Source organism: Tenrec ecaudatus, chromosome 7 (genome assembly GCF_050624435.1).
Source record: "Tenrec ecaudatus isolate mTenEca1 chromosome 7, mTenEca1.hap1, whole genome shotgun sequence".
NCBI classification, from domain to species: domain Eukaryota; kingdom Metazoa; phylum Chordata; class Mammalia; order Afrosoricida; family Tenrecidae; genus Tenrec; species Tenrec ecaudatus.
Window position 1 is genome coordinate 39969349 of NC_134536.1, and position 21367 is coordinate 39990715.

Genomic DNA, 21367 nt, shown 5'->3' on the forward strand with positions numbered 1-21367 from the left:
AGGTCAGCACTTTGAAACCAGCAGAGCTCCAGGAGGAGAAACACCAGGCTTTCTGCTTCCTTAAAACAGAGTCACAGGGCAACTCTGTCCTGTAGGGATGACAGGTGTCGGAATGGATTTGATGGCAGTCGGCTGAGTGTGACCGGAGAGCTTATCACATAACCACTTGACCTTCCCCTGTGCTGGCTCAGGGCTTTCCTCGTGAGCTGCCTCCAGGGCATCACTCTCACTCACTCCTCTGGCCAAGAGACTCACCTTGACGCAAGGGTTCCTGAGGGCACTAGGAGCCTGGCAATGCACTTGACCCCACTGAGACAAACAAGCTGAGCACAGCTTACTTTAAGAAATCACAAAACACACTCATTTCTTTCAAATGCCCTCTTCAATGGTTCTTTTTTTCCTCCATTCCATAGAAAATTTAAGTTGCAGGGTCTCAGGCTACATAGGAAGTAGGAGCCCGGGAGAGACACATGCTGGCCCCTTGCTTGCCTGGCCAGAGTCCACAGTCATGGAGGCTGGTCCATTCCACCTCATTAATGTGTAACATAGTGCAATAGTACCTCTTTTACTATTGTTATAAATGCAAAATGTTGGATAACAGGACAAACTGGTAAGTGAGAAGTAGGTATATTAATGTGGTAATTTCTTTGGAAAGAATTAGTATCAAACCAATCCCAAGAAGTTGGAGATTGTAAAAATCCTCAAAGTCCAACTCTTGCAAGGTGCTAGTCTGCTCCAGCTGTCGCCTCTCCTCTGAGCATGCTCCCTCACCACATGTCTGCGTTCTGCGCATCACTGCTGTCCCACAGAACTCTCGGAAGTGCAATGAAAGGTCTCACAAGGTGGTGGGGCAGTTCAGTCCAGGGTCTGAAAGTCAGGCAGGGGAAATTAGGCCAGATGGGTGAGCCCGGGGACACACTCCACTCTTGCCGCTGATCCACTCAGATCACACCCCTTGCTTCTCAGTGGACTAACTTTATATGCATCAGGATGGCTTCGCAGGGAATCGTGTTTACACAGGTGAATCCTATCAGTATCTTCTAACATTTTTTTACCAGGCTCATGCAAGAAAGAGTCTTTTGGTGGGAGTTATTTCACCCAGATGTAATCCTCGGTTCTCCACCCGTGGACTGTGTCTTGCTTATGCACATATGACCTGGGGCCTGTGGCCAGATGCTCCCGGCAGGCACTGGCCTCCTGATCTGAATCAGCCAGGCCATTCCCCAGGCCGCTCCCGACAGGGTCTTTCTCCTGTGGCTGTAGTGCATACTTTCTTACCTCCATTTTTAAGTAATTAAGATAACCACCAAACAGTGTGGTCCAGATACCCACCAAACAGTGTGGTCCGATCCCCATCCTTCACACTAAAGTCAGAACCCAATCTCATCCCATTTGTTTGAGGGCAGATAATGCTCTTCAAAATGTATCAATACCAGAGTATACAATTCAGAATTATTATGTATCGTGTAAGGGATTATAGCTAGAAGGGGCCAGATTGAACACAACTCAATTAACGTACTAGACATGGTCACGATGTCACAATTACACAAGATACTTCCCTTCTTTGGTTATACATACTGAAAAATTAGATACGAAGGATCACAGGTCTGCAACTTACGTCATCTAGTTTTTAAGTGAAAAAACCAAACCAAACCAGTGTCGATGGAGGCATGCAAATACAGCAACACATATTGGTTGAATCTGATCTGACAAAGAGGGCTGCTCATCTTACTTTAATATGCTATAATAATACAAAATGAGAGGCAAATGGTTGCAAAAATTATCTACATTAGTTTTTCTGAGGGGGAAACAATTATTGTTTTAGGTGGAAGTTTACCACCATAAATTAGTTTATCACTCGACATGTCACACACAGATTGCTCTGAGGCACGGGTCCACATTCCTGCAGTATGTCACACTCTTCCACTCCGCCTTCCCTCTTTCCATGTGTCCCATTTCGCAGCCTTTCCGTTTCCGCTTCTGGGCAAATGTTGCCTGCTTAGTTTCATGTAACGCAGTGGTTCTCAACCTTCCTAATGCTGTGATCCTTTCATACAGGTTCCTCAGGTTGTGGTGACCGCCCCAACCATAAAATTATTTCTGTTGCTACTTCATAACTGTAATTTTGTTACTGTTATGAATTGGGTGACCCCTGTGTAAAGGTCGTTTGATCCCCAAAGGGGTCGTGACCCACAGGTTGAGAACTGCTGATGTAGCTGATTGTCCTAAGCAGCACATTTATCAGGGGTACTGTTTATTTTATAGGCCAACTCATGATTTGGCTGAAAGGTGACCCCGGGCAGTGATTTTAGTTCTAGATTAGAATTATGTGATTCTCTCAGGAATTTCTCTAGTCTCTGTAAGTCTAGTAAACCTGGTCTTTTTAAGAACTGATTTTGCTCTAGCATTTTTATTCCATTGTAACCAGGACCTTCTATTGTGTCCCTGATCAGAACCAGGAGTAGAAAGGGCAGGGCAACATCCGATTGTTTGGGCCTCAGACTATATACATATATATATATATATATATATATATATATATATATATATATATATATATATATATATAGAGAGAGAGAGAGAGAGAGAGAGAGAGAGAGAGAGAGAGTGTGTGTGAGAGGGAGGGGGGTGGCGGGGGAGGGGCGCTATCCTATGGTCTTATTATTATAATTGAGCTTGTGCTTTCTTTCACATTCCTTTGCTGCAAACAGGAGGGTTCTAGCAGTCATGTCTTAGATGGCCGCTCACATGCTCTTCATCAAGTTAGGGTACAGAACATTACCTTAGGAACTATGTTAGGTTAATTGACCTAGATCCTCCCTCTTCAAAGATCTAGATTCGTATTTCTCTTTGTCATTATGTAACCAAGTTTTCTTTAAAGGAGTATACCTTCCATAGCTTGCTTTCTGTTCAATAACAATAGGTGTTTAAAACTTCTATATCATTGCTGTTTAATAGAATGCTTGAATTCTGTACCTGTATCTGAGTCAATACTTCCTTTAATTTGCCAAAATTATATTCTTCATGAAATATACACCCATTTTAGGGTGCTGCAATTTTGAAAGTTTATATTAGATCAGTCATGGTTTTATGTGTTAAAAATTCCTAATATTAATAATTTGAGTATCAGATTCATCGAAAATAATGGAAGGTATAAAGTATTAACATACAGAGAGCTCTGTTATCTTAGGTCTTAAAATATTCCACAAACAAAACTTTCAAAATGCAGGTAACTTTCTACTAATTCACTGTTCCTATTAGTGGAATCCTCAGATAACACAATGAGCAGAAAACCACTTACTTAATGACCTACCTAACAAAATGTACTTCTTAGTCACCCTCTGAAGTTATAACATTCGAACTCAACTTTACAAATGCAATTAAAACGAAGTGGCTGAGCCTGCAGTGCAGTCAGCAGTTCAATAATTAAATAATGCATATGAAAGTCTTTGGCACATGGCGCTGAGTCAGCTGGGCCTCACAGGGCGACCCTGTGTCCACCAGGAGCAAGCCACTGCCCCAGTCCTGCGCCATTCTCACAACTGGGAAGCCTGAACACAAACTAATGCCCAGGCTTCACACGAAGCCTGTCATATTTTTAATAAAAGATGAAGGATGGTTCTTTATAAATACTGAGCACTTCATTGAGAAATGTGAATTGGCTGGAATTTCTACTAAACAACAGACACCCAGCAAACTCAAATAAGAGATGACAAAGAGGTAATCCAGCCTGATTTAGATAAACCTTTATAACTCGGCCATTTACTTAATTATTTTTGAATCCTGAAGTGCTGATCCCCAGCAGCACTTCCTACTAAAGCAGGGACATTTTCAACACATACTAAAATAAATCACGAAAGTAGAAAACCCTCTTTCAGTTGGGACATTTCTAAACGGCACCACTATTTTCATTTTAATTACCTGGTTTCTGGAGAAGAAGAAATCTCAATTGTGTCTGTCCTTTTAGTTCTTGGAAACGATGGGCTAGTCGGAGGCATCTCACCACTTAGACGGTCAGGGAAAATGCGGTCTTTATTCAAATTGAGTTCTGAATAAGGACAGTTGGCAGTACTAGACAGTTCAAAGACACAAAAGAGAACACTCCCATCAGGACATCTCCCAATGAAAAGGACAGCCTACAGAATATAAAATTAACATACTTTATGTATCCTATTTATCTATGAATATGTGTGTAATTAAAGAGAGCTTATGAATTACTTTATCTTTAAAGCACACTCAGAGAGACTCTGTACTCGATTTTACAAAGCAATACAATGCAATCTCTGGAGCTGAGCACTGGTCACTGCAGAGTACTCCTCAGTGTTGCGCAAAGCAAGGAAGTGCACACGCTCCCTGGGTGCTCCTCCTGGCCCAAGGCAGCCAGGCTTCTTCAATTCCCTTTATCCCAACGCTGCTCTCTAAAGGACGTTGGTTTCCCAAGTTGCTGTCCCTGGTGGCATGCCTGGTTATCAATGTATAGCTAATCCCCTTCCTAGTACGTGAAAGATGCAGAGGCCGACGTGGGTAATAACCCACCTAATGTACTTCCTTTCCACCCGTGTTCACCTCCTGGTCTTTCATGCCTTATGGAAAGGTTATTTCATATAGCAAGAGATCAACATTTATTAGTAGTTACTTGGGTGGGTAACATGGCCCTCCCCCCCCAACCACACATTCACTGCCATCAAGTAAATTATGGGTAGGAGGTGAAAACAGAAAGCTAACTCTAAAGGACACTGAGTTTCTTCTAAGGGTGACTGATACCAAGGATACACACAAAGTTTTTCACATTTATTAAAACTGCACAAGAACTTTATAAAGTCACCAAATAGCCAAATTTATGGTCGTCTTGTCAATTCCAAACTCACAGTTATCCTCTAGGACAGTGGTTCTCAACCTGTGGGGAGCGACCCCTTTGGGGGGTGGGTGTCGAGCGATCCTTTCACAGGGGTTGCCCTGTGAAGCACTGGTTTCCACTAGTCTTAGGAACCGAGACACCGCTCCTCTATCTGTTTCCAGGCGGGTCCGCCCATACGCAGATATGCCCACATATGAGTAGCCTGGCATGAAGACTGTTACTCATGCTACTCCATGCTTTAAGACAAAATTTCATTTATTTGTAATTAGAAATAAGTATTTTGCTATATATAATTATGCATTGTTTTGTGATTAATCACGATGCTTTATGTTCAATTTGTAACAATGAAAATATATCCTGCCTATCAGATATTTACATTCTGATTCAAAACAGTAGCAAAATGACAGTTATGAAGTAGCAATGAAAATAATTTTCTGGTTGGGGGTCACCATAACACGAGGAACTGTATGAAAGGGTCATGGTGTTAGGAAGGTTGAGAACCACTGCCTTAGAATAAAGGACAACTGCCGCATGGGGTCTCCCCAGGCCGAAAACATTACAGAAGCAGGTGCGATTGCTGCTGATCAAAATTTATGCCAGGACGGCTTCTCAGGTAGTTTTAGAATAATTTTTAGTTTCATGTATATACTAAGTTTCCAGCAACAATATTAGTAATGTGTAGGTACATAGATACATACATTAACTTTTAAATCCTTAAATAGACTTGCATAGAACTAAATGGTTCCCTAAGGTGTGGACTTTTAGGCCTGTGTGTGTGTGTGTGTACACGCACACTCGCAAACAAGTCCTGACTGTCCCTTTAAGAGGGTTGTTTTTCTTTTTAATTCATTGCATTGGAGACTTGTACAGCTCTTTTCACAATCCATCCATCCATCCATCCATCCATCCATCCATCCATCCATCCATCCATCCATGTGTCAAGCACATTTGTACATATGTTACCATCATCCTTTTCCAAACATTTTTTTTCTACTCGAACTCATGGTATCAGCCCATTTCCCCCTCCCTCCCTCAGGAACCCTTGAAAAATTATTTATAATAATTCACCCTTCACCCACTTTTCTGTTGTCTGTCCTGTCCCCCTGGGAGGGGGTTACATGTAGATCACTGTGATCAGTTCCCCCTTTCTATCCCCACATTCCCTTTGTCCTTCTGATATCGCTACTCTCACTATTTGGTCCTGAGGGGTTTATCTGTCCTGGATTCCCTGTGTTTCCATCTCTTATCTATTCCTGTGTACATGTTCTGGTCTAGTCGAATTTGTAAGGCAGAATTGGGGTCATGAGAGCGGGGGGAGGAAGCATCAAAGAACCAGAGGAAAGATGTATGTTTCGTTGGTGCTATATTGCACCCTGACTGGCTCATCTCTTCCTTGTGACCCTTCTGTAAAGGGATGTCCAACTGTCCACAGTTGGGTTTTGAGTTCTCCACTCCATCTTCCTCCTCATTAACATCAGTATGATTTTTTTGTTCTGGGACTTTAATGCCTTATCCAATCAACACCTCATGTTCACACAGGCTGGCATGCTTCTTCCCTGTGGGCTTTGCTACTTCTCAGCTAAATGGCTATTTGTTTATCTTGAAGCCTTTAAGACCTGGATGCTATATCTTTTGATAGCCAGGCACCATCAGCTTTCTTTACTACATTTGTTTATGCACACATTTTGTCTTCAGCAGTCCTGTCAGGAAAGGTGAGCATCATGGAACGCCAGGTTATTAGAACAAAGTGTTCTTGCATTGAGCGAGTACTTGAGTAGAGGTCCAATGTCTGTGTTGCCTTAATACTTGACATATAAGTATATGTACATAGATCTATTTTCCCTATTGTTATATGTCAGTATATTTATATATATATGTACATGCCTGTATTCAGACTTCTATAAAATGTCCTTTGTCTTCTCTTCTTTCCTCTACTTCCTTTGACGTTCCTCTTGTCCCACTATCATGTTTGGCCTTCATTCGGGTTTCATAATTCCTCTCCGTCACATTGCCCTGATCAAGCCCCACCAGGCCTCCCATGCCCTCCTTGCCATTGATTTTAGATCACTTGTTGTTCTCTTGTCCCTGGGTTGGTTGACAACCCCCTCCCCTTCATTTTCCCCTGCCTCCCCTTCTCCCGTGTCCCCCCAGAAACACCAGTGCCATTGTTTTCTCATCTGGATGGTTTATCCCACCTATCTTTATCTAGATAGACATGATGAGACAATAAGCACAAGACAAGTAAAACAACAAAAGAAATAAAAAAGTAAAAGCAAGAGTAAAAAAAAAACCAACAATAGAAAAATGAAAGCCTATAAATAGGTCCATATCTGCTTGTTGCCCTGATGGGCTGCCACGCCCTGGCCCCAGCCCATTTTGGCATTCTCTAGGGGTTTCATTGCTTTGACCCCCTTGCTGTTGATGCATGGCCTCAGTGCTGTGCTCCGGTGTGGAGGGTCAGATCGGGCACACTCCCTGCACGGTGTCTCCAATGCTGTCCCCCATAGTGCTATGGGTCAGTGAGGCACGTTGTATCTCATGGTGGGGCTGGCCCTATGGTCCTCTGTGTATTGGTTGCTCTGAGCAGGAATATTGTCCTTGGGGAAGAGGCTGTTTTACACCAACTGCCACATTTAAATTCTTTTATATATAAATGTGATTATAAATATACTATGGTATTTTCCATTTTCTTAGTGTTCACATAATCATCCTCATCCCTTGTTATAGTAGAAACCTGTTCACACACACACACATGTGCACATGCATGCGTGCGTGCTCTAGGGCAAACATACCAACCAGGCAGGATTATCGAGATGCTGGGCTTGCAGGCGAGCTCAGCAGCGAAGGGAACAAACCTAAGGGCAATTTAGGTCTGGGCTGCATCCTGGTTCTGTCACTTAGTTAACCTCTCTACGCTGCAGTTTTTTCACCTGTAAAGGGGATGAGAACAGTGCCTACCTCTATAGCGTTGTTCTGAGGATTAAATACCATGGAAGTAATTCGAACAGTGTTTGAAACGTAAGAAGCCATCAACAAATGTTACCCGTTGTCACTATTTAAAAAGTTGAAGAATCATATTGAACTTCCTGAACAAATCTGATAATGCACACAAGAACATCAGTAAGAAATAAACAGCACTAACACTCCCTATTATTCCTTCTTTATGAAGACAAGCTGTTTTCCTCAGGAGAGCTGCTGCTTCCTCCAAAATAACACCCATACACAGTGCTCGATGCAAGTCTCCATGAACACCTGTTTACACCTGAGTGTGGCCTCGGAGGAGAAGCGTCCTTTCCTCTGTACAGCAAGCAGTGTCCCTAACTCAGGGTCGGTGCAAAGCAGACACTCGCTGTTTGGCTGGAAGTATCCAAAGTCACTAAGCTATTAAAACTTTATAAGGACCTTATAAGTAACCTTGAGAGGTTGTTAGAAATACTTTTATTTTTCTTAATTTCTCCTAGAAAATGCTATGTCTGATGGTTCTAAATATGTAACTGATCTATTTTTATACAAGTGTAGTCATGCATGGTTAATGCACTTGGCTGCTATGCAAAAACAAAAAAAAATTTAAAAAGGATGGTTGAGTCAATGCAGAGGAGTCGCTGAAGAAAGGTCTGGTGATTTACTCCTAAAATATCAGCCAAATACGACAGAACACAGCTCTACTCTGACAGATGTGGGGTGACCAGGAGTTAGAGTTGGCTAGCTTTAGTTCTCTTTTAATCCATCTCTGCTTTGCCGTCCTCATATGCCAATTGATGAATCAACAAAGGGAAATGTTCACGCAGCTGCTATTAGTGTTCTTATTGGAAAGGCAAAATTAAGCAGTTTGGTCACTGGATGTCCCTAGAGGTTAGAGTATTATTACATGCAACTCTTGATCACTGATAGTTCAGCATTAAAATATCATGTCCTCAAATTTAGTCTGAGACTCATCTTCTCTTTCACTTACTAGATCAAATTCAGTTATTGTGATCATCAGAGAAGGTAAAAAACAAATGTTAGTCAAAGCAATCTTTTGCTAATGTGTTCATAAAATTGATTATTCTTGCTAAAAGAGCAACCTTCCCTGTTATTTAAGCAAAGAATGCATGTTTTGATTTATGTGGTTTCTCGGTAAATTAATCCAAAGAGAATTTTCTCATTATGTTTTTCTAAACACAGCATTCTCAGCAAGGACAAAAATAAGGGCCAATGAAATGAACCTTTCAAAGAATACCCAGGATGCAGTAGCTATTCCACAAGCCTCCTAATGAAATGGGGAACAGGCTGTGCCTGCTATGGATTAATACCCTGCCAGATGAAAGAGTTTCGAGCACTGGCAATAGGACAGTGGGTACAGAGCGACCAAGTTAAAAGGGTTGAGAAGAGAAGACATTAACACTCAACCGTACAGTGGTCTGGAAGCCACCCCTAATTCTTGAGGTCCTGATCAACCAGTAATTCTGCCCAAGGGACAGAAACCAATGTAAGTGAAAAGAAAATATAGCTTCTTTATCAGTGCATGCTTTTTAAGCCATATGGTCGATTTCTAGCTATCTCCTTCCAAGAAAAGGAGTAAATCACTATTAGTGGGCCCAAATGTATTGAAAGAATTTCTTTATCACATGTCTCCATCATATCTTCCATTGCTCACCCCAGAATTTCTCCCTTCTTTCAAGGTAAACAACATTGTATTGATGAACAAATGTGCCAAAGATGTGCACTTGGGGAAGGTGATTGTATGAGTGGCCAGGGTCACTGGGGAAGAGGCAAGACTGTATTACCATAAAACATGTTGGGATAGGGAGGCCTCTCTCCTCCGACCTATAGCATCTCTAAAAGAAACAATGGTCAATGTCATACAGTGTGTTTTTTCCTCAGAAGAACACATTTAATAAAATCTTCAATTGCATCCCAACAAGAAACTATCAGTATTTATCCATTTTTCATTTCCTGGCTCTTTTTCTACACAATTTGAACAAATGGGATAGTGGGTTGCATATTGGGTTGCTAACTTCAGGGACAGCAATTTGAAGCCACCAGCAGCTCCACAACAGAAATAAGAGGCTTCTTACAAGTGTAAAGAGTTAGGCTTGGAAACCCACAAGGGCAATCCTACCTGACTGGAAAGCATCACTATGAGTCAGGATTAACTTGATGGCAGTGAGTTTGGGAATAATGTTTTCAGGTTGTAAAGTTTCCATATTGGTTATGATCTGTAGTTAGCTTGTTAGGTCTCTGGAGGTCGGTTCTCTGACTAACTCACAGAGGGGCGCAGAGCTGCTTTGAGAGAGGAGTGGTCAGAACTAGACTGACCGCCGTTCCCAGGCCTTTATTCCTAAGGTTTCAATTAAGGCAACTTATTTAATGTCTCACAGGCCATAATGGCGTCATCCAATGCAGGTAGTTAACAACAGTTCTCTAAGATTATCCAATACATGTAGAATAATAAAAACAATAGCTAGAATAGTGAAAATAAATGATTCTTTGTTATTATTGGAGGAATCAAAGCTGCTCAAAAATACTGAAGATAACTTATGAATATAAAATAAAACTGAAGCATTCGCCTGAATTGCATTTGGCATTTAGATTTACATAATGCCTGAAAAATAACCCACATGCCTTTAGCAGCTAATACTTAATAACTTATAATATGTAGGGAATTTTAATTCAGCTTAAATTAATCCTGTCATTTTTGGCTTACAGCCACGCAAGCAAACAAAAGGATTTTTAAATGAATATTTTCAAGGCAAATCACCATTCTCTCTCTAGGCTCAGTCTTTTATACTCTGGAACAGACTGAACCCCATTTAAAGAAAAATACAAAACAACCTAGGGAGAAGTATTGCACAAGGAAGATAAGCAGCATGAGGTTGCAAAGAAAAAAATGAAACCACATCCAGATGGAAACAAGTACAGTCGTTTGGAATGCCTGCTAGATTCTTAGAGCAAAAGGGAACATAAGCTGAAGATTCCTTCAAGTGACCTATATCCACAATCTGTGCCAATGAGATAAACAAGTAATCAATTTTCTTCCTGGGTGATCCAATCAGTCTGAAGTTAGGTCACTTACTACAACTGATTAATTTTAAAAGTTTGGGGCTTTTGGATTACATACATAAATAGGTCTTTTTGATTCTTAAAAATCTCTGTTAATTATGAGGAATCTCTCAGTACTTCAGTAATATTTTAAAAATTCTACAAAGACTTCAAAATCTTGGAAACAATTATCTAATTTCAAAGGTATATATTTGTTACCCCTTTTAAGTTATTTAGGGATATGAAAAACATATTGAAAAATATTTTCCTGACCAAGACTACCCATCTTTGACTATACATGTGCTTTTTGCAACCTGGCTGCCAGTCTAAAGTCATCTCATCTTCCATTAGTCATTGTTGAGTTGTCCAATCACATCACATTCAACCAAGCAAATACTTTGAACAGGGTCATCGGCTTTTCTTTACTAGTGGTCAGCCCCACATACTCAGGTCTACTTGGATTGCTACAAAAAGGAGAGCTAGAGTAAGTCTATTTCAAGAACTGTGAATGCATTTTCTTCCAGAAAGATTTTCAACTACAGATATTGCCTTTCATTTTCCCATGATCACCATGGAAACTATTTAGTATGGCTCTGAGTTTAATATTAAGTCTTCATCTATTTATTATGCATGGAAGCATTATTACCTTACACAGATTTGGGGCAAACACTTTGTATGTGACTAAGTCCTCATGGAACTGGCAGCAACTACATACCTCTGAGGGCTCAGGTGCCTTGATCTCTTAAAATGGCCAATCCCTTTACATCCTGGTGTCAAGCATCCAGTCAGGTCAGAAGTTTCCATTAATTCTGAGGCGCCTATTGAGGGGTGGTGGGGAGGGGGGCAGGGCAAGAGAAGGCAAGAATTTACACAGAAGACTAGAAGAGTCGAATATCTGGAATCAGTATCAGGAAAGGAAAAAAAAATCCCTAAAAATCACAATTTTTAAATCAGAAGAGAGAGGAAGTACCCCTCCTCACTGATTAACATAATTAGGTGCCAAAAGCTTGGTCTTTAGGTGAAAACTGGAGTTACGTGGCAATAGAGAATGACCACTTGGGATCACAACACAGAGGATGGTTACATTAATATATAACTGCCCAACCAGTGACACCCAGAGCCTAACCAACCTGACAAATAACCGTAACCTTCGCTGCTAGTGTTGCTGTCTCCTCAAAGCCACTAATGTGCCAAACAGAATAGATTTATCACTACTGTCATAAGTGCAAAATGTCAGGTGAGATAGACAATCGATAAGCAATCAGAGTTACCTAATAAGTTGAGCCTATAAATTTTTTTAAATACCTGGAAAATATTTTACTTTTCAGGCATTATACATATTTCTTACTTTATAGTTTCATGACTTTCAGGTAATTAAACACATAGAAAAAGGAATCTAATTACATATATAAGACTATATACTGTAGAGAAGTAGAAAGAGATGGGGGTTGTAGGAGGAGATAAGAAAATATTACAGACACTAGAAAGAATGCAGAGACATATATATTTTACAGTCATTCTGTGTCTCTTACTCAACGGAGGCTGAAGAGGATGCCCTGTTTTGGAGCACCAACCCACGGGGTGGATATCTGGAGAGTCTGCGTCTGTCCAGTAGTCGTAGCTGCTACTCCAGCTGTCAAAGTGAACCTGCAGAACAAAAGGAAACGCAGAGCACAATGCAGGTCGCCATAACTCCCAGAGGGAAACCTCTGCCCCAAGTAACCACTTTCAGTCTCTTTTACATTAGACTTAATGCCTCACAATTATCTTACATTATTTCAAAACTCTGCTCACAGTAGAATGAGATAAAAGGCCTTGTCAACAGCATTTTCTAGGCAACAGCTCAACAGATTTATTACATTTAACACCCAATGCTATGGGTAACTTGAGCGTAGTTGCTGTATTAGAATATCTTTATATGTTCAGCACACGCAGTAAGCATGCCTGAATTAATAAATTAACGGGGGAGTGGGAACACAGGAAGCAAATGGGAGGTAATATCAAGTCTACAAGGCCTGAAAGGCTTTTTGTTTTAACCAATGCCTTACCAGAAACCTGTCCAATATATAACACATCCTCTCCCAAAATACATTTTTGACTTTTCCAATCCTCCTAAATAATTACAGTACCTCTCAAAATAGACTTTTATTAGCAAGGATAACTTTCCAGTCTTTACTGGCCAACGCATGAAAAAGTGGGTGAATACGACAATAGGAATACATGAATTATTTTTCAGGATGAAAAGATAAGCTGCTAATATTGTATACATTTCACATTTACTCAAGTTTCTCACACAGATTTAAGATCTATGAGTTGCTTACATTTTATAACACAATAGATGCCAGGGAGATTTTCTTAAAGGGAAACGTTTTAAACCATTAAGTTCTAGAAGAAATGAGTGAATTTATTCGTAATTTTAGAGTGGGATAGCTTCTGTAAACAAGGCATCAAACTCAAAAGTCATAAAAGCAAAACCCGGACAATTTAACATCCATAAAATTTTGAAACTTAAGAGAAGTAAATAATATTACAAGGAGGATGGAACAGCTACAGCAAGCCCTCCCTCCCTGCCAAAGCCCCTCCCTATGAAACAGATGAAAACAACAGAAAGATAGGAAACAGATACAAATCAAGAAACCCAATGTAAATGAATGATTATTAAACAAATATGATGAATGATCACTTTTAACTAAAAAACTACAAATCAAACCCACAGTTACAAGTCATCTCTATCACACTGCCCCAAGAGTTCACAGTTGGGGGGTATCAAGAGTTTATCAAATATAAAAATAAATACATATACCCATAGATGTTTGACAAAAACAAAAGTATCCACTACCATTTCCTTAAGATTACACAAAAAGATCATCAGAAGCCAAATCAGGACTGTCAGGCAGTTGCCTAAGGATTTCCCACTGACACACACACAAAGGTGCTCTTGTTTGAAAGACTCGTTAGTGAGCCTGACAGATGTTTTTCTGCTAGGTGGACAGGTGTTTTGGCAAACTCTCTCAAAATGCTCTCAGAGTAAGCAGAGTTTACTTTGCTGCTCCAGAAACTCGACAAGCAAAATGTTTTTAGCATCCCGCCACAAAGACCTTTCTCTTTTGACTAATCTACTTTGCCCTGACTAGACTACTTCAGCCTCTTAATGACTATTGCTTTGATTGTGTATGTCTTCAGGATTGTACTGGTTAAGCCATGTTCCAGCTCCTGTTAAAATGGCTCTTAATAAAATGTGTTAAGTTCCTCACAAAAGGGCCACATTAATCTTATGAGACCTGTGTACGTTCATTTCTGTAGTTAAGATAGTTCCATGCATGACATTCAAGATAGAGAAAACTTACACAAACAGTAATGAGAGTAATGATTCCCTGAGGCTACAGGAAGATAGGGGAGTCAGGGGGAGCTGATAGCAATGCTGACTGTATAACCCCACCCGAGAGGAGCCAATAAAGGAATTGCAGGTGGATGGATACACTGGGTGGTGCAAGATATGGCATATGCATACGGTTAGGGAGAAGGAGAGGATAAAACGGGGAGCAGTTATCGGAGTTCAAGGGAAAAGAAAGTTTTGAAAATGAGGGTGGCGGCAATTAAAAAATTATGTTTGATCTAATTGAATTATGGATTGTTATCTATAAAAGTTCCCAATAAGATGATTAAAACTTTTTCTTATCCCAAGAAATGTTGCAGCATCGTTTATACTTGCTTAAGTTTTCATCAAAACCTTTGCTCTATTGGCAGCTGAAGTGGGTGCAACAGTTTTAATAGTCACTGAGCAGCAAATTGGCTCAATTTTAGTTGTTCAGTCATAACCGTAAGCTGACCCAACTGAGATGTGTAGGGTATCATCTGTTGTTTCTGCTGTTAGTCACTGGCCGGCTTCAATTAGAAGATGAACAAAGTTAAGTGTTTCCTCACAATTTATGCAGATGGTCTGCTGCTGGAGGCTTCTTTTTCAACAACTATTAGCACTTCACCCATGTCATACAATAATTCAATCATATTCAGAAGAGTTGTTCAATGGTCATCATATTCAATTCCAGAACATTTTCTTCTTCCTTGTAGTCATTGTTATTCCTCTAATTATTATTTTCTAATTGTGGCAAAAATATACACAACTGAGCATTCTCCAGTTCCACTTCTACTTGTATAATCCAGTGCCATTGACTATATACTTTTTGTGTTGTATAACTATCATTGATATCCTTTTCCAAATGATTCTACCACCTCTGACATAAACTCAATGCCCTTACAAAACAGCTCTTCCCCTTCACATATGATAACCATTGGTCACATCTGGTTACTTTCTTTTTTTCTTGTGGTTTTCTTGATATAGTATTCACATATCATATGCTTCCATGGTTAAATCGCTTTGAAAATGTGTTTATAATCACAATCAGTCCTAGTGCTTCCTCCCCTCTTCCACATTCATTGCTTGCTCTCAAATCCCCTCATGCTCCCTATCTCCCACCTCCAACCACCACATCCCCTGTACACCACTGGATACCATCTCTATGCATCTACTCCTTGTGTGCTTCACAAACTTGGAAACTCAACAGAAACAATAAAACCCAAAATCAAAATAAAATGCTAAGGATACAATTATAATATAAAGATAAAAAACCAAAACAAATAATCAATAAGAACAGATTATCAATCAATATTTAAAAAGTCAGAGGAAGAAATTCATCGTGCAAGCAAGCAATACTTGAGCCTAGAAAAAAATTCAGGTTGAGGAAAAAAGAGGGAGGTCAACTGACCACCTATCAAGTTCGATCTGGCATAATTAAGTTTACAATGCTCTCTGATGGTACAGCTGCTCGAGACCCTTGTTTGCGGCTAGAGGGGAGCCAGCTGCAAGAGGCTTCATCTGACTTGATACCCTACAGATGGCTTTTGGGCTCCCCCCCGTCGTCCATCACTTTCTACAAATTGGGTGGGTGTTCGCAATTCAAGCTCTGAGCTTTCCCACCATCACATCTGAGTTGGGTTATTGTCTTTGGATCACACAAGACCCCAGACATTATTCTGATTGATGGCCAGGCACCATCTGCTCTCTTCACCACACTTTGCTGTCGCACCCTATGTTCAGTGATCATTTCATGAAGGTGAGTACTGAGCAGGGCCATGTGATCAGAACTAACTGCTCTTGGATTGGGGTTCGAGGTAAACCCAGAATCCATCTGCTTGTCCACAGGTTATGCACGTCTGGTTTACTCTGGTGGTCATATGATGACAAAATCAAAACCCCATTAAGACCAACTACAATAACAACAGCAACAACTAACCTGCAAACAAATAAACAAAAGGCAGGAAAACAAAAACTCATAGAAACAAAAAAGAAAAATATTGTCAATGAACTCCCTGGGGAGTTGATAACACCAACACTCTTTTTTAATGACACGGTATTCCACATACTGTCAGTTTTAGCTGTCTATGCGGGTACAATGCCAGTGTGAATTGTTGGCAGGCACAGTGCAATCTCTCAATCGACTGAGCTTTGCTTACCCTAGAATAGGAATTGTAGCTGGGGGAAACTTCCTGGATCAATTCTTACAAGTGCAGATCTCTGCCCATCAGATCAAAACCTGTCATGTCAATGCAAGGGGGACATCGAGGTACTAAATAAATGTCCCTTTGCATTGGCCACTACTAAGCCTGGGTTTTCGCCAACGTCCAATGACTACCACTTCCATAGACCTGAGACGGCCACTCTCTGCTTTCTCTGCCATCAGAGTACCTCAGTCTTGAGGCTTCATTTTCAACATTATCTTGTACCTTATTTTATTTATTTTTATATATTATTTTAAAAATCATTTTATTGGGAGCTCTTATCTGGTACCTTCTTAAAAATAAGTAATCCATTTAGAAACTGCTGGTTTATTTAGAGTATTGTTCTTATATACTTTTCATAAAGTATCATTGCACCATTCTTCTACCCAAGCCTTAACTACAATTTGATGTTTGATTTTGCTTCAATTTTAGCAGAAATCCGGTTGCTCTATTAGAAGCTCTTCTCAAAGTGAAATCCTGCTTATCGCTACAAACCAAATCCTATTCAGGCACGTTACAGCAGTGCTTCCCAACCTTCCTAATGCCGCCATGCTTTAATTCAGTTCCTCATGTTGTGGTGGCCCCCTCCCAACCATACAATTATGTTCATTACTATTTCATAACTGTCATTTTGCTACTGTTATGAATCCGGCGACCCCTGTGAAAGGGTCATTCAACCCCCAAAGGGGTCGTGACCCACAGGTGGCACACCGCTGTGTTACAGAGTTAGTATGAGATTATTTTGGTGTAAAACATTTTTAAATATATGCACAGTGCCCACCCCCTCATTAATATGCATTTCCATGAAATTTTTTAATATCCTTCATATTTAAAGAAGCAGACTGCCTCATTTTTGATGGGTACAAAGCACCAAAATTTCAGTTAGCAACTCAGTATTTAATCCTCTGCACTACCCCAGATCCTTAGAAGGCTAATCCCAAACGAAAAACCTACTTACTGCCATTGAGGCAATTCTGATGGACAGCAACACTACATACTGTTTCAGAGACTAAAAATCTTTATTGGAGCATCCAGCCTTCTATCTCTCCTGTGAAATGGCTGCTTGAGTTTGAACCACCAACCTTATGGTTAGCATCCCAGTGATAACCCACAGAGCCACCAGAGCTCCTTTGGATTGGTGAATCAGAACGTTAATGGGTGACAAATTTTAGGAGAACAATCTGGAGTGATGACCAACATCTAAAATACATGATTTTCCATATGATAATCCCAATAACTCATATGCTTAAATAGAAAGCAATTAAAATTAGCCAAAGTATGTGGTCAGGAAATTGGATAAATTGTTATGGTTATATGTGTTAGTCCGGGTAGATTAGAGAAACAAATCCATAGAAATTTTTATATGTGTAAGAGAGTTTTATATAGAGGGTAATTGTACATTAAGAAAGCATTCCAACCCAGTCCAGGCCAAGCCCTTAAGTCCGATATTAGCCCCTATGTCTGATCCCAATCTATAACGTCCTCTTCAGACTCACGAAACACATGCAATGATGTTGAATGCAGGATGATTACAGGCCAGTGGGTAGAAAGTCTTTGGGTCCATTGGCACTGTAAGCATCTCAGCACTGGCAGGGGTCTCCATGTGGCTTCTCCAGCACCCAGGTCTGCATCAGGGTAGGTCCATGTAGCTTCTCCTCGGGGATGCCTCACAGGGAGTCAGCCTTGGCAATGGAGAGTCTCCAAGGGAGTCAGCAGAGAGGGAGGGAAGTGTCTCCCACCTCCAAGGAAGAAATACAGGAGTTCCCAGAATTCTCAAAAGAAGGCCATGCCCACAAAGGCCTCATTGGCTAGATCCGATTAACAGACTAGACTCCACCCCTTCACTCTTAATCCTCTGAAGTCCCAAACTGACACCAGATTATGTAACTACCATATTATATGATAAAATAAAGTACAGCTATTTGAAAGTACGTAAGATTAGCAACTGTGCATAAATACTCTTTTTCTGGAAAAAAATCTTAAGTAGTTATCTTTAGAGGAACAGGGGCTAGTGTGTCATAAGGGTTGTTGGCCTTTAATTAAAAAAATAAACTTTAAAATTTCTAACTATGTCTATAATTTTATAATAGATATTTCAATACATGTAGTCCTTGAGTTACAATGCTATTTGAGGTGCAAGAATCCACATTTATGATTGTCTATTTTTCTTCTCTTGTTTGTTTTTTAATTTGTCTATTTTTCTATATATCTTGTTAGTTATATGTACTACATAAAACAACAGTTTGTAATATGAGGATGTTATCATTCTCAAATGATGACACAATATTCTGATTTATTGAGTGAAAGGATTATCTGAAGTTTTTCTTAAACTAAGTCAAGAACTTGCTTGAAAGTATGAATTCACACATGAGCTTTGCTAAAATAGGAAAGCCGTGAGATGTTATCACAAAATCATTTAGAAGCAGACAAAAGACATTATAGATAATTCTCACTGGTTTTCTAACTATAAATTACCCTCATTTCCAATTCAGATGATATGGAATAAACGAGAGTTATTACTGTAACTGGGAAATGTCAAGTTATCCAACTATCCTTTGTCCGAGTAAATTTCTATCATTTGTGTATTTTTAAAGTATGTACATATAAAAGTATAGCTGTAGGCCTGAATGTAAATATTCCAGTCCCTAAAGATAAATATTGGATGCATAAATACACTTAATAATCAATAATAAAGAACACACAAAAAAGTAGGTTAGACTTGTCATAATTTTGGCACTTCTTCTTGTCTATATTACCCTTTAACATTTTCAGAGTTTTTACTGGGTTATTAAACACAATTACTAGTGATTGGAATACCAAAATTAGAAACCACAAACAAAGATCACTAACTAACTTTGGGGATAGAAACCATGCCAGAGATAGCATGATTTTCCCAGAGGGAAGAAACATGAATTAAATAAAAAGTCGAGTACCAACACTCATTTATCAGAAAAGTAGTCAACTTCACGTTGAGCTGAGGAAAATGAAAGCATGCCCACAGAGCTAAAGGAAAACTCTGACGATAACCCACCCGAACGAGATCAACTCCTCAAAACATAGTCACCAACAGCGACCAAAGTGACATCAAAACCACGATCTAACAAAAAGGCAAAAGATCATTAAAAAGGAAAGGAAAAAAAATCAAAATGAATGTCAGAAGAGCCTCTGGAATTTGCTCTTGAATGTAGGTAGAGTAGCTAAAGCAAATGATTGAAATGATGAACTAAAAGACCTGAGTGGACTATTTCACTGAGCGAGGCAAGAGGACAAAGTAATATATTGTGATAAGCCATGTAAAGACTTCAGAGTTAGAAAACCAAAAAGGAAGGACATGGCTGGCATTTCTCAAGCTGAAAGAATCTCCCAAGAAAAACAGCCCAACCCTGCAATATTGAAGGATTCGGGGTGCAAAATACTAAACCTCATAGGAAGCATGAGAACACGACGGAAGGAACACACAGCATCACTGCACCAAACCATACTGTCAACATTCAAGCATTTTAAGGAAGTGTATGATCAAGAACCAAAGATACTGAATGAAAAAATCCAAGTTTTACCAAAGGTAGTGAAGCTCTAGGAACTGATGGAAGACCAACTGAAATGTTTCAGGAAACAGGTGTAGCACTGTAAGTATATTCCTGCCATAGAGAGTTTTATTGTGCCAACCTGGCTAACAGGAACACGTGGGATTAATAAGGTCGCAGTTTGATTGGAGGGAAAAGAGATAAATGGCTCAGCAAGCCCCGCCTCCCTCTCACTCCTGCTCTCTGATGGTCAGACAAGTGTGCAGCTGCCTTAGCTAGTTCTGTGCCTCATCTTGTGAGCTACACTACGTGGATCCTGTCGCTAGAGCTTGAGGTTCCTTCGAGACCTGCTTTGCCACACTGTTGGTATATATATTGCCTGAGCTGGGGACTGTCAGATCCTGTTGTCTGGCTGACTGTTGGTTACTAACCCTGCTGTTTGCTGCCTGTAGCCAGATTACCAGCATTGCTCTACAGAAGACTCAGCTATCTTTTACCCTGACCTTGGACCCAGTGACCCTCATGAGTTGAAGGACTTCCAGTATGTTAACTGTTCCATGGAAGTGAGTTGAACCTGAGCCCTCTGTAGTGCTGTGTGGACTAATTAGCTGTTATATTCCTTCGTGCTGTCTATAGCTATCAATATATATAAAAGCATAAGTGTCCTGGTTTTGTTTCCCTCGAGAACCCTGTCTAACACAATTCCCATCTGTGCTAAGAAATTTGAAAGATAGCTACCAGGCCAAGCAACTGGAACAGATCCATATATGTGTTCATCTGCGTGAAAGGAGCTCCAATAGAATGCCTTCATGATCAAACAATATCATGCATTTTATTGAAGTTAATTAGAATACGGTTGCAGTATCAGCAGGGAACCGCAGGTCAATTGATATTAAAACTAGATTCAGAGGAGGATATGAGGCAAGAGATCTTGCTACCATCAGATGGATCTTGGCTAAAAGCAGAGAAAAATAGAAAGGTGTTTACCTGTGCTTTACTGACTGTACAAAGACAGTCAACTCAGTGGATCACATCAAATTACAATCAACATGTTAAGAATAGGCAGCTTCCAAAGAGAAGAAATACAAAATCCTCTAATAATCATAGATTAATGTTTTACATAAAATATTCCAAATATGCCATAAATACTACAGCTAATAAATATTTTTAAAGTTGTAGGCTACATTTCAACACACAAAAATCACTTTTGGCACTGAACTCTCTAATCATTCACTGGTAATCTCCAATTCCCAAACCATTAACCCTTACACCTTAACATACTGAGTAAATAATCTGGGAAAATAGACTAACTGAAGGAAAATGTGGCTCTCTGGAAGACAACTTACTTAAAATGCTCTTTCTTAATGTGAATAACAGTAAGAAATGCCTGAGCTAGAAGAAACAG

At 40.0% G+C, this 21367-nt stretch overlaps 1 protein-coding gene across 5 annotated transcripts in view; it reads right to left on the reverse strand.

Annotated features, from left to right (window-relative positions):
• Positions 1 to 21367, reverse strand: part of L3MBTL3 (L3MBTL histone methyl-lysine binding protein 3) — a 134232-nt gene that overhangs the window by 32501 nt on the left and 80364 nt on the right. For all 5 annotated transcript variants that reach the window (XM_075554562.1, XM_075554563.1, XM_075554565.1 and 2 more), the window contains 3 exons: positions 12412 to 12526; positions 11595 to 11697; positions 3922 to 4071 (listed from right to left, as the gene is read on the reverse strand). In XM_075554562.1, the coding sequence (XP_075410677.1) occupies positions 3922 to 4071; positions 11595 to 11697; positions 12412 to 12526 (368 nt within the window). The remainder of the gene's footprint in view (positions 1 to 3921; positions 4072 to 11594; positions 11698 to 12411; positions 12527 to 21367) is intronic.